General features: G+C 43.9%; 2 protein-coding genes across 3 annotated transcripts in view; one reads left to right on the top strand and one right to left on the bottom strand.

Moving 5' to 3' along the window:
• Window positions 1-17742, bottom strand: part of kcnab1a (potassium voltage-gated channel subfamily A regulatory beta subunit 1a) — a 121115-nt gene extending 103373 nt beyond the window's left edge. For both annotated transcript variants that reach the window (XM_083773983.1, XM_083773984.1), the window contains exon 1: window positions 16586-17742. In XM_083773983.1, coding sequence (XP_083630109.1) covers window positions 16586-16896 — 311 coding nt within the window. In that variant the 5' untranslated portion in view covers window positions 16897-17742. The remainder of the gene's footprint in view (window positions 1-16585) is intronic.
• Window positions 5510-6664, top strand: LOC310865041 (3-mercaptopyruvate sulfurtransferase-like; the record flags this gene model as incomplete). Its single annotated transcript, XM_083773986.1, has 2 exons — window positions 5510-6098; window positions 6369-6664. The coding sequence occupies 2 exons, from the start codon at window positions 5510-5512 to the stop codon at window positions 6662-6664; spliced, it is 885 nt and encodes a 294-aa protein (XP_083630112.1).
• Window positions 17743-18036: the final 294 nt, after the last annotated feature.

The following is an 18036-nucleotide window of genomic DNA, read 5'->3' as shown; positions in this document are numbered from 1 at the left end:
CTCCATTTGAATAAGATACACATTCAACTCTTGAAAACTTTCAAAAAGAATAGGCTTGTAGCACACACACACACACACACACACACACACACTCTCTTCTCTCTATCTAACTGTACAACAGCACAACAGAGCCAGGGCTCCCCCTTGTGTTCAAACTAGCAAAAAGCACAGTAGAGAGCAACTTCTCTCCTTGATTTCTGTGTGGCTCATTTTGGGTATTTCTTATTAATGCACTCACTCTGCCCCTCCCTCCATCATACATGTACATTCAGTCACTCACATTACTCGGCATAATGTCGCAAACAGTTACATTTACATTAACTGAAGACCATTAGCCCCCTGTTACACGTTGATGTGCTGTGCTTCACCACTGCCCCCCCCCCCCCCCCCGCCTCCACATGCACTGACGTTCTATTAACGACAGAGACAGATGTTGACAATTTGGCTGGAGCCTGTTTAAAAACCTGCTAGCCAAGGGCATCTAAAGGTGACGGTGTGCTCTGCATAATCTAGGCCTAATTGTTCAACATGAAGTTTCTGCAGTGAGTAGACTGTGAACTTGTACACTGGATTTTGCAATGTGGTCTGTGCCAGTGTTCATTTATGACAAAAGATGTTCGTCAACTACCTATTTCCACTGATGAAAAGTTGAAAACTAAAAAACGAAACTAAATACAAACTAAGCTATGATGACTAAAACTAAGACCATTAGTAATTTCGTCAACAATTTATACAAACTAGACTAAAATGTTTTTAGGGAGGGATTAGCGGAGAAGAGATTGAGAAGAACTAAAAGACAAGTCATTTAATGTTTGGTTGCGCTCCGAAAATTACAATGCATCACAATGCAGCTGCGACACGTTGTGAGATGTGAGCCTCCTTTTTCCCTCATCTTCACCGAAAATGGCAGATGTACAAGCTCACAGCACGTTGCGATGACACGAGTCATGCAGATCAGCTATCCCTGGAATAGGGCAGTCACGCTATAGGGTCCTTGTGGCTAAGAACAAAAAAATGCAGTACATTGCCGAATAAAGTAAAACACCTTACAATTACACCATAGGGTAAAAGAAAGTCAATGTAGCAAGTTTTAAAATGTGTGGATGTTGGCGTCAGATGGTATTTGATGGGGTGCATCATTCATTGTCTTTTATGTGAAGCAGTTAGGAGGAACAGGCTGTCAGAGCTCCACTGGGGCTTTATCCTCAAGTGACCTCACCAGGACAAGAAACAGAGAGCTCTTAAACAGCACCTATTAAATAACCACTTATCAGCCCCTCATCATTCATCATCAATAATAAACACGGACTGGACTGAGAGTCTGAGACAGTCAAGGATGCATTGTACACCAAACAGGATGACTGAGAGACACCAGGAGAGTAGAGGTACCAGGAGGAGTACGACAGTAGAGAGACATGCCGAGAGAGAGAGAGAGAGAGAGAGAGAGAGATTTGATTTTCAAGACCTCTTTATTCAATCTTTTTCTAGTACATGATAAATTGCCAACTTAACAGATCCGTATTCTGTATACAAAATTGACCAGTACTACAACAGGTCATCTCTTGCTGCTGTATTTCGGACCATAAAAGTTTCAAGAGAAAAATGTTCCCCTATTTGCCTTGTTATCCCCTCTGCAAAATCTACTTAGCCTCGGACACTCAACAAACAAATGAAACACCGTTTCATCTTGTCCACAAAATGGACACCCCACCCTGTTACTGGGATCTATGAGAGAGATAGAGACAAAATCAGAGAGAAACAGAGATAACGAGAGCATGAGAAACTGGCCAGAGACTATGGATGAAAGCTAGCTAATTCTGACAGTAATGTTTGTTTACAAATATGCACTGGCACTGGCACTGGCACGCAACTCACTCACTCACTCACTCACTCACGCACGCACGCACGCACAGTACACGCACACACGAAAGTAAACCGATTTAAATAACTGATGAGAATATCATCAGCACTGTGTTGGGTACTAGAAACCTCATACCGGTATGTCTTTTCTGGATTCAAATGACAAAATAAGAAGTAGCAGATCTGCTACTGGATGCTACTTTTGATGTTTTTGAGTGACACTGTGGTATGACAATAAGAGGTTTCTGCCCGACAGCAACAATATAAGAAAGCAGAGTGACATCAAAGGTAAAACTAAACACCACTGTCTACACTGCCAGTCCTGTCAGCAGCCTAATCCTAGCTGGCACTCTGCTAAATGAGAACAGTGGAATGATGCCCTATTGATTCACACGGGTGACTAGTGCTTACGCAAGAGAAACACCAGATACCTGCGGTGTGTGTGTGTGTGTGTGTGTGTGTGTGTGTGTGTGTGTGTGTGTGTGTGTACATTTGGTTTTGATAGCTCATCAGTGAGCTGGATGTTATATGCTGCCACAAGGAAGCATACTAGGGCCTTTACTGTTCCTAATATACTGTACGTAAACGACATGGCATCAGCTTGTGACTGCAACTTGTTCCTGTTCGCAGATGACTCTGCACTCCACTGCTGGTCTCGGACAGGAACAAACTGCAGGTTGAAAAGGCCCTCAGCTCTGAACTTCTATTTGGATCAAATAGTAATCTCAGCCAGGCAGATGGCTTCTTGCTTAGAGTGGGTGACAATATCACCCACTCTAACACGAAAAGATATCACACGAAAAGATGAAATTACCTCTAGGTTCCATCCTGGAGGCAAATCTTTCCGGTGATAAAATGGCCACCAACGTAATCAAAAAAGTCAACCAAAGAACAAGATTCCTATAGCCGCCCTACAGGATCTCCTCACTGGTCAACAAAAACACCTTGAAGACCCTTTAACAGGAGCCCTCGGACTATGCATGCACCTCTTGGTACCACAGCACCTCAAAGGCCCTTAAAACAAGGCTCCAGACTTCCCAAAACAAACTGGTCAGGCTACTACTTGGCCTCACTCCCAGAACCCACCTCACCCCTGCCCACTTTGACAGGCTTGAATGGCTTAGGGTTGACGATAGCCCCTTTTGGAACCCTCGGTTAGGTTTTCTGAAGTTTGGACGTCGCTACCCTAGGGTCCCTGATCGGTTATTAAGCCCTCCATGGGATGCAGATGTACATACCCTCCGTTCACGGAGAGCGGTGCGCTTGAGTGTTGGTGAGATGTTTCAAAGGTGCATAACACGGCTATAGGAGACAATGGAAACGTGTATGAAATCGCATTAACCGCCGATGCTGTTAAGTATCTTTTTCTTTTAAGTTTTGGCTTCTCTGAAATTCGTACACGTTTCCGTTGTCTCTTATAGCCGTGTTATGCATGTTTGAAACATCTAACCAACACTCAAGCGGCGTGCCGCTCTCCGTGAACGGAGGGTATGTACATCTGCATCCCATGGAGGGCTTAATAACCGATCAGGGACCCTAGCCCCTTTCTGAAACCAGCTCCTCGCCACTCGCCCTACACACTTGCCCTCGATATGCGTGTTCACGCGAGGCTGCGCCATATTATGTGTCGTCCGAAACCAAGCAGCCTTGAGTGGAAGTGGCTTTAAAGCCCTCAAGAGCAAGTCTGTGCCGATCTAGACTCGATTGCCTTGTGCAGCCCTGCTCTCTGTCCGCATGGAAACCGTGACCTACAAATGGAAGTACCACCACAAATAAATGATAAATAAACTCCTCCTTAACAATCTTCATCTGATGCAGAATAGACAGCGCTCCAACTGATGTTCACAAGGGCTCTTTATTTACCCCACCGTGAACAACTATAAATGAAACCACACAAACAAAACAACTTTTAACACAATGATTTATAAACACCATGGATGTATATGATATGTCATTTTTGACAGTCACGCCGTATTTCCTTTTTCCATATTAATGAAATCCACATGTCACACAAACATACACGATGCAATGCACTATAACTATAGGCCTACAAACAAAATAAAAGGTAACACAATTGCATGATGGTAACCATGGCAACAAATGGTGTCCGTTTCCTGTTTCTGCACAAGGAGGAGTGTATTTCAAAGGGGCCAGTGAGGCACTCCAACGTTGAAGCGCTGGGCCCTAGTGGTAAGAGGAAGGACTGCAGTGGAAGTAGACGGTCCTTCCGGGTGCTTCAAAACCCCACTGAGCAACTTCCACTGACATGAATAGCGGAGGGGGCGGAGCTTCACGCCAGATCAGTCTCTATCAAGGGGCCAGCTATGCACTCCAATGTTGAAGCGCTGGGCCCTAGTGGTAAGAGGAAGGACTGCAGGCGGACCCGTGGATTCTTGACGAGGAAACCCCGTGCAACCGAGCGCCCAATGTTAAAGCCCAGCTGCACTTCCGCATTTGGACACCAAAATTTGGTGTCCAAATGCTGAATCAGCGAAAAAATGCGGAAATAGTCGGTCCTTTCGGCAGCCTTCCGGGTGCTTCAAAACGCCACTGAGCAACTTCCACTGACATGAATAGCGGAGGGGGCGGAGCTTCGCGCCAGTTCAGTCTCTATCCTTTTAATACTCTATGGTCTCTATCCTTTTAATACTCTATGGCAGTGGTCCTCAACAGGCGGACCGCGGTCCACGACCGGACCGTGGCACACCTCTCTGCGGACCCTGGAGAAATGATAGAATAAAGAGAAAAGGCCTGGGCCGTAGCTCAGCGGGAGTGACCCCCCATCTCTCTCCCCATTTCCTGTCAGCCTACTGTCTGTCCCTCCATAAAACATATCAAATAAAGGCGAAAGCCACAAAAAAACATTAAGAAAAAAGAAGAAAGAGAAGAAAAAAAGTCAAGGAAACCGCGAGTTGAATTCTCTGTTGTATTCGATCAATGCCGAGAAACGCAATTAACACTCTGAATGTGTGTATTATGGGCCGGCATGTCATGATGACAATGTTGCGCTGACTGGCGCACTAGCAGTGACACATTCACACATTCAGTTGAATGAACAAAATTGGATTTTTGGAGGTGTGAATAATGAATATTTGTGAAAAAATATATTTTCATACTCTACCACCCCAGTGTTGGTTGGGATGGGACCCGTTTTGTATAGCTTCGTTTGACTGTAGGCCTACTAAACAGGAATAGTTGTTTCTAGGGGAGGGGGGCGAGGGGGGCAGCCCCACCCCATGGGGCCCACGTGGCCCGCGGGCCGCGACCCGCAATTTTATTTGCGTGCGCATGAGACTGGAGTCACTGGACCATGGTTTTATTCAAAAATGATTTGTGGACCTTCAACATTTCTAGTTGAGGACCCCTGCTCTATGGTGTATTTCCAAACAGTTTTTTATACCCAGCATCCTAATCAATGGAACTTGATTCAGCTGAAGGGGCACTTCCTGACGAGGGAACCTCCCGAGAGCACTTCAAGTCAAGGGACTGGTTTCAGAAAGGGCCTAGGGCTCCGAAAGGGGCTACAGACAGTACAGAGTACACTACAGCATCTTGCAATGCGAAGTCCACACCCACAACACTAGAGTTCAACAAACCATGTGCAACACCCACCCACCCCCTTTTCCCCTGTGGACACAAACAAGCCAACATGGCCGCGCAAACTAGGGCTCTAATCACTGCAAAATGGCTTGCAAACTTGGTCAAAGGCAACCGCGTTGGTCCGAGTCTGCGGGTTCTGGACACATCGTGGTATCTGCCCATGATGAAACGGGATAGTAAGAAGGAATTTGCGCAGACACACATACCTGGAGCGTCCTTCTTTGACATCGACGAGTGCTCTGACAGGACTTCACAGTTCGATCACACGCTGCCAACCGAGCGCTTCTTCGCAGACTACGCCGGTAACTTGGGCATTGGAAGCGACACCCACGTAGTGGTTTACGATGCCAGCGATTACGGGGCTTTCTCAAGTACACGGGTTTGGTGGATGTTCCGGTTGTTTGGCCACCCACAGGTGTCCGTGCTGGATGGGGGGTTTAGGAACTGGGTCAAAGAAGGACATCCAACAACAGGGGAGTACAGCAAGCCGGTGCCATCTGAGTTCACTTCCTCTATGAACCGTTCATGGGTGAAGTCTTTTGAGGACATCACAGATAACATCTCCACTCAACAGTTCCAGGTGGTGGACGTGAGGCCATATGGTAGATTCCGTGGCAGAGATCCAGAACCAAGAGACGGTGTGTGTGTGTGAGAGAGAGAGAGAGAGAGAGAGAGAGAGAGAGAGAGAGAGAGAGAGAGAGAGAGAGAGAGAGAGAGAGAGAGAGAGAGAGAGAGAGAGAGAGAGAGAGAGAGAGAGAGAGAGAGAAAACTACTGTAATTATCCAAACTGTTATTATCTTAATAAAATAGGCTGTGTGTGTGTGGTCATATCGGTATATAAAATAATTTACTGTATATTGAACATAAACAGAAGTGTGTGGAAATGCTAATGTCTCATGCTCTTTTAGGCGTCCAGCCCGGCCATATCCCTGGATCCAAATGCATGCCTTTCTTCAAGTTCCTGGACGAAGATGGAATGATGCTTTCAACAGAGGACCTCAAAAAGTTCTTCCACAAGTATCAGGTGGACCTGAACAAACATGTCTGCGGTACCTGTGGCTCAGGAGTGACTGCCTGTCACATGGTTCTGGCTGCCCACCTGTGTGGCTACCCTGGTGCGTCTGTGTATGATGGGTCCTGGTATGAATGGTACAGCAAGGCCCCCCCAGAGAATGTTGTCTCTGAGGCTAAGAGTAAGCTATGAGGATGAGAATGCAGAGCAACTTAATGTAGTAATGAATGATTATTATAATTTTCCCCTTTTTTAAGAAAAAAAGGTGAGTTAATGAGATTATGGCTTCACTTGGTTGGAAGACTTTTGATACTCACTACAACCTCATATTTTCTCAACAATAATATATCTGTTGTCTTTGAACTGTACACTAGTTAATAAAAAAAAAGCTTTTTTCTGTTCAGGGTTCAAGGTTGTACTTTATTGTTACATCTTGTGTACAGGACAGGTACATAGACTCAGAGTACATGGAGTAAAACAACCTACAGTTGTGTCTTTGTGACAGTACACTACCTCATCTCAACAATTCTTGTGTCTTTGTGACAGTACACTACCTCATCTCAACAATTATTGTATTTATTTTTTACTGTTTCATCGGACACTATCAGTATTGGGCTAAAGTTGTCTGCCTCCTCCTTCCTCCAGCATGGTTTCATGTCCAACATTGACTAAGGTCCGATTCATAGTTTCATACTCCTATTTTAGAGCCGAATAAAAGTCGATTCGGCTCTGTAGAGCCTACAATTTGACGTCATTTGAGGTTCGGGGGGGCGGGTACCGTCCTAAAGTCGGCTCTTCGGTGCTACTGAAAATTTCTGACGAGCCAAAATCATTTCGGCACTACAGCGCTGAAACAGCGGTAAAATAGGAGTATGAATCGGCCCTTAGTCAGTGTCCAGTTGGCGTTATTTCAGCAGGCTGTTAAACTGGCCTGGTCAAGTTGTCGAAATATGTGATCTTGTGGACTTCATATCAACGTTTGAACTTAATCACCACTGTTTGTTTATTATCAGACGTTCAGACAGACATTTACATTATGTGTTTATTATCAGACGTTCAGACAGACATTTACATTATGTGAATTCCAAAAGATGGTCCCATATTTCAGCAGGTCACCAATTGCACTGTAACACCTGGGGAGTGACGTCAGAACTTTCGGTGCTCTATTTTGCACTTTTTTGTGGTTGAAATTGTGTATGTATTCATTTTAATAATCCTCTGTTCATTCACTGTTTTGATTCTGTTTATTTTTCTGGAAACCTGAAGTTGGTTGGTCTGTTACTGTCTCATATTTCAATATGGTTGTATATCTGTATGCTAGCCTATGTCATTCCGTATGTCATTCCTGCAATACATTCAAACATGAAAGCACAGTCAAAACTATCATCTAAAAGGGACTGCATACAAGACACAGTCCACATTCCACACACATTCTGACATGAATTAATGATTGAATTAAAAATGACAACATTTGAAGGATGAATATTTGTTTTTGTTCAAGTTTGCACAGCTATAATAAATACCAACTTACACCAGATTCACAAAATCTTTTCTCAGATCCAGTCAAGAATAATAATAGTCTATATCTAGATCAGTGTTACCCAAACAGTCAAACATCTCCAGAAAATAAAAATAAAATCAAAACATATTTGGGGGAAATAAGAAAAAAATTACAAATTCCATAAACCTCTAAGAACTAGTGAAATTAAACAAGCTCACAATAGTATGTGAGGTTGTAGATCTGCTATTGTCACTAGTGGGACCTGGGGAGATGTTAGATTTCTCTTTTAAACCACTGTTCTAGAGATCATCGTAGAATGTTATAATGATATATGGTACATTCAGCCACGGCTGCGACATCTGACCTGATCATGGCATGTTAAAGACACTGTTGTAGGTTTATAAATGTGATTTTGGGGCACTAATAAGGCTTAATGCTGATGCATCTACCTATAGTACCTATAAGGAGTATGTGAGTGAGGCTGCTATACGTTCACTCGACACCCTCTACCAACCTCTGATTACTTGACCAATTAAGTATTTAATGACTCCTTTGTTAAATATTCACCTATTTTCCACAATAAATAAAATATGAGCACTTGACACATTTAGCTTTTTGTGCGTGCAAGACTAAACGCTGGTTGAATTGGTCGTTTACCGTGCCAAGTTGGCACGGGAGGGTAATCACTAGCACACTGGCATTTAGTGTGAGAAACAGGATTTTACTTTTAAAATAAACTATTTTAAAAGATGTCCCATAATCCTATTTTTAGTTTTGTGTACACACCATGGAGCATGGAGCCAGGACACTCGCGTATCCCTGTGGTCAGGTTGGGCGTCATAGCTGACATTTTGGTGAGATCCCTCTTCTGGTTGCGGTATGGTTGTGTTTGGGTTTGGTTTCTCTGTAGGTTGGCACAGCACAGCAGTAATTAGACCGTTGGCAATGGTCCTGTTTGAACCTGCCATGATGACATACTTCAACCTGTGTTTGTTTTCTCTGTAGTTTGATGCAGGGGTTGGCCTGTGTATAATTGGAAATAATTTACTGAGTGACAATGTTTATGATTGTCGTTCTCACAAATTGCTGTACCGTCAATGCCACATTTCTCGTGCACGCTGTCAGAATATGTGATGTCATCGATACCTCAGAAATAAATGATAAAAGGTAGAGTATAGACAGAGTTACGCAAACTCCGTTCACTTCATGGAGCCAGTCCAATGGCAGCTCTTCTACATCCGAGTGGAATAGTAAGAGAGTGCCTATGGTGAATGATATGGTTCAAATTTTTAATCTTAAACTAGAGTCAGCTCTTGATATAGTGGCTCCTTTAAAAACAAAAAAGAAACATAACACCAGAGTAACACCCTGGATAAATGAGCATACACGCTCACTGAAGCAAGAATGTCGTAGAGCTGAGCGAGCTTGGAGAAAAAACAAACTCACCATCCACCTAGAGATTCTTAAAAAGTCAACTAGTCGCCTATAACAAAGCCTTGCGTCTAGCAAGGCAGGCATATTTCTCTGGCATTATTAATGAGAACAAGAAAAATGCCAGAGTCCTATTCTCTACCATTGAACGACTTTTAAACCCCCCCCCCCCCCCCCCCCAGTCCTACAAGCAGTCATTCCCGGCCTCTAAAGCTAAGTGTAATGAGTTTGCATGCTTTTTTGACAACAACATTTTTAACATTAGAGCTGATATTATGAATGGTGCTGCTGCTAGCGCAAACCTTCAAACAGCAGCTAATGGTCCCAGGGTAGATCTCTCCAGGGGGAGCCTATTATCGCTCTGCGCAATTGATGAAGACGAACTCCGCAAAACCATATCACAGATGACATCATCCTCCTGTTCATTGGATACAATTCCCACCACCTTTCTCAAAGAGGTCTTAGACAGTGTGATTGGAGATATCCTAAAAATTGTAAACAGCTCACTACAATCAGGCGTCTTCCCAGACTCACTGAAGACTGCTGTAGTTAAGCCCCTACTCAAGAAACACAATCTTGATCCCGCTGTTTTGGGTAACTATCGACCCATTTCAAATCTACCCTTTCTGGGCAAGGTTTTAGAAAAATGCATCTTCCATCAATTGGATGTGTTTCTACAGAACAATAATGTCCACAACAAATTCCAATCTGGCTTTAGGAAAGGTCACAGCACAGAAACAGCACTTGTAAAAGTAATGAATGATCTTAGGCCGGGGTGTCTGCTGACAAGAAACATGTATCCGTTCTCTTACTTCTAGATCTAACGGCTGCATTTGACACGATTGATCATTCAATTTTAATACAGCGTCTGGAGCACTGGATAGGCCTGTCTGGTACGGCCCTGTCCTGGTTTTCCTCCTACCTATCAAACAGAAGTTACTTTGTCAATCTAGCCGAGTTCGACTCAGACAAACACGACATCAGTTCTGGTATTCCACAGGGCTCAATTCTTGGCCCTCTGCTTTTCTCCTTGTACATACTGCCATTGGGCGAACTCATTACCAATCACGGAGTTAATTTTCATTTCTATGCTGATGATACCCAACTATATCTCTCTGTGGCTCCAGATGATCCCTGTGCTTTAGACCCGCTGTTGACCTGTCTGTCTAGCATCAAATGTTGGATGAGTGAGAACTTTCTCAAGCAAAATGAGGATAAGACAGAAGTTCTCATAATCGGTTCTAGTGAGCAGAAAGAATCAATAATTAATAAGCAGACTTGGCAACCTGACTGTAGAAAGTAGCAGTACAGTAAAGAACCTGGGGGTTATTATTGATTCTGAATTGAATTTTAATTCACACATTAATCATGTTACCAAGATTGCCTTTTTTCACCTTAGAAATATTGCACGAATAAGAGCCTATTTGTCCTTGGACGATGCAAAAAACGCTAATCCACGCCTTTGTTTTTTCTCGGCTTGATTACTGCAATGCACTTTTTTCAGGACAGCCTAAGAAAACAACTGACAGATTACAACTTGTCCAAAATGCAGCAGCCAGAGTTTTAACTAGAACTAAGATGAGAGAACATATTACTCCAGTTTTGGCATCACTGCACTGGCTTCCGGTTGTTTTTAGGATTGATTTTAAAATTATTTTACTTGTCTATAAAGCTCTCAATGGTCTCGCACCTTCCTACCTACATGACTGCCTGCCTAAATATGTCCCAAACCGCCCCCTAAGGTCTTCCACTGCTGGCCTGCTCGCTTTGCCTAAAAAAATGGCAACAAAAAAATACGGGGAAGCAGCTTTTTGCTTCTACGGGCCGTCGGCATGGAACAAGCTCCCACTGTACCTTCGTCAGGCAGCCTCGGTAGACATTTTTAAAGCTCAGCTCAAGACCCACTTCTACAACACTGCTTTTAATTGATCTTTTATTTTTTATTTTTTGTTATTCATGTCCTCACTGTATTGCATTACTGCTTGTTTTTTAATGTCGTTGCCTTACTTTTCTTTTATTCTCCATTGTTCTGTAAAGCACTTTGAGCTGCATTTCATGTCATGAAAGGTGCTATACAAATAAAGTTTTATTATTATTATTATTATTATTATTATGGGCTATAGTTCCAAACATTGGAACTATCCCATTGAGATAGAATAAGCACTTCAGCATTCCATTATTATACTCATACTCATACTATTCCACTCGGTTCTACATAGACTTCTATTGGTTTGTCCCTATTTCAAGGGTTCAAATAGGGACAACCGGAAGTTTACGGACTGCATTGGAGTCTATGGGTTTGAGCAAGTACATGAACCACATGACCGTGCTGTTTTCTGCCCCCTCAATATCGCAACTCTTCAATTAGATGACTCTGGTCTAAACTAAGTGGGAGCCAGCCGTGCCATTATTAGATCCCACCCCACATCCCCTCCAATCACACTGTGCTTCACTCAGTCTTTATGTTTATATGGATGGAGAGAGAGATCTTCATCTATATAAACATTATCAATCAACTTCCCTGGACAGCCTCTCCTTACATGGTGGATATCAGTCTCATGTAAACATTTACAGTGATTATTAGTCTAAATTAGTCCTCTGAACAGAATGCCCTAAGTCTTTCGCATTAATCTCACCTTAATTCTTGTATCCCTTTCTCCTATCTTTGGAAAATAGTGATGTATAGATAGAATGAAAGCCTAATTGAAAGATGGAATACAAAACAAAAAAGAAATGTTGGTTGCAAAATAACAATATTATGGATCTGTTTACTACTACAACTGTAGCAGATAAATGCACAAGAGATGATGGTGAAGAACCAACATGTACACATTCACACATAAAGCAGAAAAGGTCAAAGCAGCATATACACACAATAAAATCCTGAAAAGTGTACAAATTGATGAACAAATTGACCCAAAATGGACAGGTCAATTTGTGTAAATTCAACAAAGGCTCTCACCATGACTAATAAACCCCAATAGGCCAATACAGTATCACCAATACAGCTATTTTAGAAAATCTTTGAAAATCTTTTTGGCATGCCCAAAGTAGAGCCAGGTTGAAAGTGTTTAACTAACACACACACACACACACACACACACACACACACACACACACACACACACACACACACACACACACACACACACACACACACACACACACACACACACACATTACTGTGAGTCCTATGAATAGATACCGGTAATAGTATGCACATGCACTCTAAAATGCAACACATTCAAGCCTGTCTATATACTGTACAGTTCACACTTCACACACTCAATTCACTTATACTATTTTCATAGTGACATGCCCGAAATACAAGGGACTCCAGAGATAATGTGAGAACTAATTTGCCGTACAGTCTATTATATATTATATATTTTTAGTTTCTATTACTTTGATCTATAACAGACTATTCCTTTGTTGTCACTAGGGAAACCCACTCCCTGTCCTGGTGGGTGTACAAGGGATTAAAGAGTAGATGGTGCTGAGCAGAGTGAGCAGTACTGTTCCGGAATGTCCCAATGACACCCACTCAGAACCACTCACCAACACCACACAAGGGAGAACAACAACAGAGCACATCAAAGCAGTGACAGTCAACTAGTGCAACAGGGCAGACTTGTGTAAAAACTAAAATACAGTGCACTCTATACCAGTGGTTCTCAAAGTGTGATCGGGGGACCCCCAGGGGTCCTTGAGAGGGTCACAGGGGAACAACCAGCAAAATGAGTTAATATAGCATCAAAATCAGTTTAGCGTAACTACTTTAACCCTAGGCTATTTGAAAATAGCTGAAGTGCCACAACGCGTAACAACAATGCACGACATCTGCTATTTAAAAAAGAATCAGGATAAAATGTGACAAAATGTGGATAAAAACGTAAAATCCCGTAGGGGGCTCCCTCCCTGGCACCGAATATTTTCAGAGTCTGTACATAATATTTTGGAGGTCCTTCAGATGAAAAGGTTATACCACCATGTGTTGCTATAAGGGTATAACCTATATCAGTGGTTCCCAAACCTTTCAGGTCGAGACCCAAAAGAGAGATTAGATTGTTCGTAGATCTGTATATCAGATCTACTGTTTGGGAAACCACGCCCTATAGAGCGTCGCAGGCCCGCCCCCTTTCAGAACGACGAGTGGCCCAGGAAATGATTCTCCATAAATTTTCTCCATAGGCTTTTAAAAAAGTTTTTATTTAAAGACGGTTACGCCACGGACAAAGCCAACTCGGATCGTGACAAATCATAATAATAATTTGAAAGAAGAAAATAAAGGCAGGATACAACACTATTTGTTTTGTTTTTCTTCTTACTAATTATTCGATCGGCCCAAAACATTGTAATTATTCTCATGATTTGTCACGATCCGAGTTGGCTTTATCCGCGGCGTAACCGTCTTTAAATAATTACTTTTTGAAAAGCCTATGGAGAAAATGAATGGAGAATCATTTCCTGGGCCACTCGTCGTTCTGAAAGGGGGCGGGACTGCGACACTCTATACCCTAGCAGTATTTTGACGGGGGCCTATCATCATTTGGTATGAGAATAGCTCCTCCTCCTCAGACCGACCGGCCAGCCCTGCAGAGGGAGGTGCACCATGGGGACTCATCTCCCCTCCGTGCAGGACTCACACACTTTGAAAGTGTTTGAGTGGGACTAAAAGGATTATAATGGAGTCACACCATCCCAGCAATGGATGTTTGTGTCACCACAGTAAGGCAAATATGCCAGCGATGTCACAAAGGACCAAACTGCCAGGTGAAATGTCACAGAGAGAGTACACACAGTTTTTATTCTCTTAAAGTTTGGGGCCAAATTTCCTGTACATTTTGTATTTTGCAGGTCTACAGGATGTCGCTGCTGCGTGTACTGTACACTGTACAGTATAATCTGCACAGACACACTCATGCACACAGGGCCAGGCACACACAAACACACACGCACGCTCACACACCTTTGCATGCGTGCATGCATAATGTACACATACAGTAAATGTAAAGGCAGCAACAGGCCTTTCCTCCTTCCTCATAGATCATTTTCAGTTTCATGTTTGGGTCAAATATGTTGCCTTTGCTGACAGATGATGAATTCATCTCCCTCAAGCAATGACAATCAGAACTGCTAATAAACTTATTTCTACCAAGAAATGTCTGTTGAGTAATGTGCAAATTAAAAGTTTATCATTTACATTCATTTGTCCAGGCCCAAATCTTCCACAATATACTGTGTGTAGACTCTAGTAGAAAATAATATGTGGCTCAATCAATCACTAATCAACCAGCTGATCACATTCACATAGAAATCAATGGTCCCCACAACCATGGCATTGCATAACACAAACAAGCATGACCTTGAACCATTCACTAATGTACTGCACTCAGCACTGGTTTAAAGAGGGAGTGCACATTTCTTTGTATTTTTCCAGTTTTTCATGTGTCTATGAGGTGACAGGGTGACACCCTGGAGTCGTTTTTATGTGCAATGGTGGATTAACTTTGTATTTAGGGTTTCTTCCTGGAGGCTGAACCCTTGACAGTCAAACGGGCCAATGAAATAAACAGTAATATAGTGACATCACACTATCAGCCCCTCCCCTAACCCCTCCCCCTTTATCATACAACTACAGCTGTGGGTGCAGCGTCTGTTCAGGTGGATCACCACCCATCACCACCCACCAAGCAAACCAGACATACTTGAACAATGTCACGGGGCAACCCGTGCCCTATATACAAACACACATGAAACTGTTGCCTATAACATGCAAGGACTATTGTTTTAACCTTTATTGAAATTGTAATCACTGATTGGTTAGTTGCACTGCTGGTGGCATTTCCCTTGATGAGGAAGGGGCCAAGTGCTATGCAGGAGAGGGGTGTTTCTCGAGTAATTGTCATTGAGTGGTCATTCTGTTTTATACTTGTTTATTTGTAACACATTATTTAGAATGTTTAGGTTACTGTGTATTCAAAGTATTTGAGAAGAAATGGTGCTAATTGTCTCCACCAGGCCGAAGGCATGTGGGGAGAGTATGTTTTGCACTCCGTCCGTCCGCGTGTCCGTCCGTCCGTGTGTGTGTCCGTGTGTCCGTCAACAGCTAATCTCGGCCACCGTTAACCCGGTCGATGCCATATTTTGCACACACACTCCCTGGATGCCAACGATGAACCTCTCCCCCTAACTTTCCAGAACAGCCTGTTATAGCGCCACCAGGAGGCCGCTTTGTGCAAAACAAGTTTTTGCACAGTACACCTACAGATTTGGTCCAAACATCACGCAAATTGGTACACAGTCTCTCTAGAGCCATTCAACGAAACGGGTCTTTCAGATTTATCAGACTCCATCCTGATTGGTTAAGATTGGCTTCCAAAGTTCACAGGAGTGCTCAGTTTCAAACAAAATGCTGCAAATCATGAACACATCGCGTGATTTCCTTGAAATTGTGCACCCACATTCCCACTAGGCCGAGGACGAAATGCCACATGAACAATTTCAACTCAGCCTCAAGGTGGCGCTATAACTGGCCGAAAAGTGTTTTCACCTCTAACTGCACGGATCTGTGGATAACCTGGTGGAGACCTGTGCCCAGAAGGGCACTTTTTCTAGTTGATTCTGTGTCCTGTGGTAGGATCCACTCCTATTTAAGGGAGGCTGCAGGGACAGACAAGGTAGTTGGATGTGGGCATTGACACAAATGACATCCCTGAGGGAGAGCTACAGGGCCTTGTGTGATCAGGGTACAGCCTGAAGAGAGCTCTCATCCTGTTTGGGTTTTGTTAAGGACTGTTGCCTAAGTATTTATTTATCTTTTTGTCCGTTATTTCGTTGCCAGTATTACAGTTTGCTATGGATCATTATTGCACGGAACAATTCTGTACGACTGGACTTTTGGTGGAGGAGTTTGGGGAGAATAAACGCCCTTAACTACCATTCCTGACTGTTCTTGGAGCCTTGGCCGTTCGGGGCAACTTTACATGAACAATAAGACCTGATGATCATGTTTTAGGGTGCCAGAATAACCAGCTAGGCAAAAGGGTTGCACGCACGCAGCACACACACACACACACACACACACACACACACACACACACACACACACACACACACACACACACACACACACACACACACACACACACACACACACACACACACACACACACACTCACCTGTACACCATGCCTGTCTGGATCTTAACCGTCTCATGCAGGGACAGTGAATGAAAGTCCAGAAACTCCTCCAGCTGTTTGAGTTCCCGCACACTGTTGGCTTTGGCTCTGGCTTTCCCGGTCCAGAGCATCAAAGGGGCGTAGGGTTGAGTAACTTGAGTCCCAGTCTGGGTTGAGGACTGTCTGGGAAGTCTTCCCTGACCACGACCCTGGGACTGGTCTCCAGCTTGGCCCCTGTCGCCTGGCTTGGCAGACCCCTTACATTTTGGGGTGGGTATTCCGGAGGAGCAGGTGGCCTTGACCGAGAACATCTCCCTGGTGTGTTGTGTACCGCAGGTCGGTCAAAAGGTGAAAAACCAAAGGCCAGGGGCCCCTTTTTTGGGATGATTGTGCAGGCTACCTATGAAGTGCTCTAAAATGTAAAGTCATGTGGAACCTTCAGTCTTAACACCCTCATTTGCTTGTGGTTTCTTTCTTCTCTTTCAGCTCAGTCCTCATAGGTTGTGTGTGGGTATCCCACACTCACTCTCACTCTCTTGCATGTGTGCACACACACACACACACACACACACACACACACACACACACACACACACACACACACACACACACACACACACACACACACACACACACGGTAATCCAGGTAGGCCCCAAGCCCACACAGCGACACACCAACCACAGTTCTACACCAATGTGTGCCTATCTGTCTGTACGTACAGTATGTGTGAGTATGTCAGCAAACGTCTGCTATAGTAGGCCTACACACATGCACATCTGTGCGAAAGCACACATGCGCACAACACAGACGTGCGTTGAAACCCTTCGGTGTGAAACATGAGCAACATGTCCCCCTTTTGACGAAAACCCGCAGAAGAAATTGCATTCCCGTATTTAGAAGAATCCCAGGATAGAAGAAGCCTATACATCACAGGAGAAGTGCAGCTCCATGCTCCATGATGAACTCGGTTGGCTTGAGTTGAGTCAGTACAGTACAGTACAGTAGAGTACCCCACTCTGCAGTCAGCGGCAGCCTGCCAGTCCACACTGGAGAGACAGCCTCCTACATTTCCATGTGTGCCTCCAGCCTGTCATACAGTATGTGCCATGCACACACCATACAGAGATACATGCACAGATCCCCCCACCTCTCTCTCTCTCTCATACACAGACCCACGCTGTCACTTTGCCCCCTGCTCCCCTGCTCAGTAAGTCTATAAGCTCAATGTGGTTTCACTCCCTATTAAATGGCATGGGAATCTGGGACATTTTTTCCCCTCCCTCCGCCTCTCCCCGTCTCTCTCTCTCTCCCCGTCTCTCTCTCGCTCGCTCTCACACACGCACGCACACTCTTTTTCTCTTCCCACCTCTCCTCTCCCTCAAACCCTTTGTGTTGTACTTGTACACTTGTCTTTTCTCTCCCATTCTGCACCTCCCATCCCTCAAACTTC

Source organism: Protomyctophum parallelum (genome assembly GCF_964188405.1).
Source record: "Protomyctophum parallelum genome assembly, chromosome: 9".
Taxonomy (NCBI): Eukaryota; Metazoa; Chordata; class Actinopteri; order Myctophiformes; family Myctophidae; genus Protomyctophum; species Protomyctophum parallelum.
This window is presented reverse-complemented; position numbering and strand designations above follow the sequence as displayed.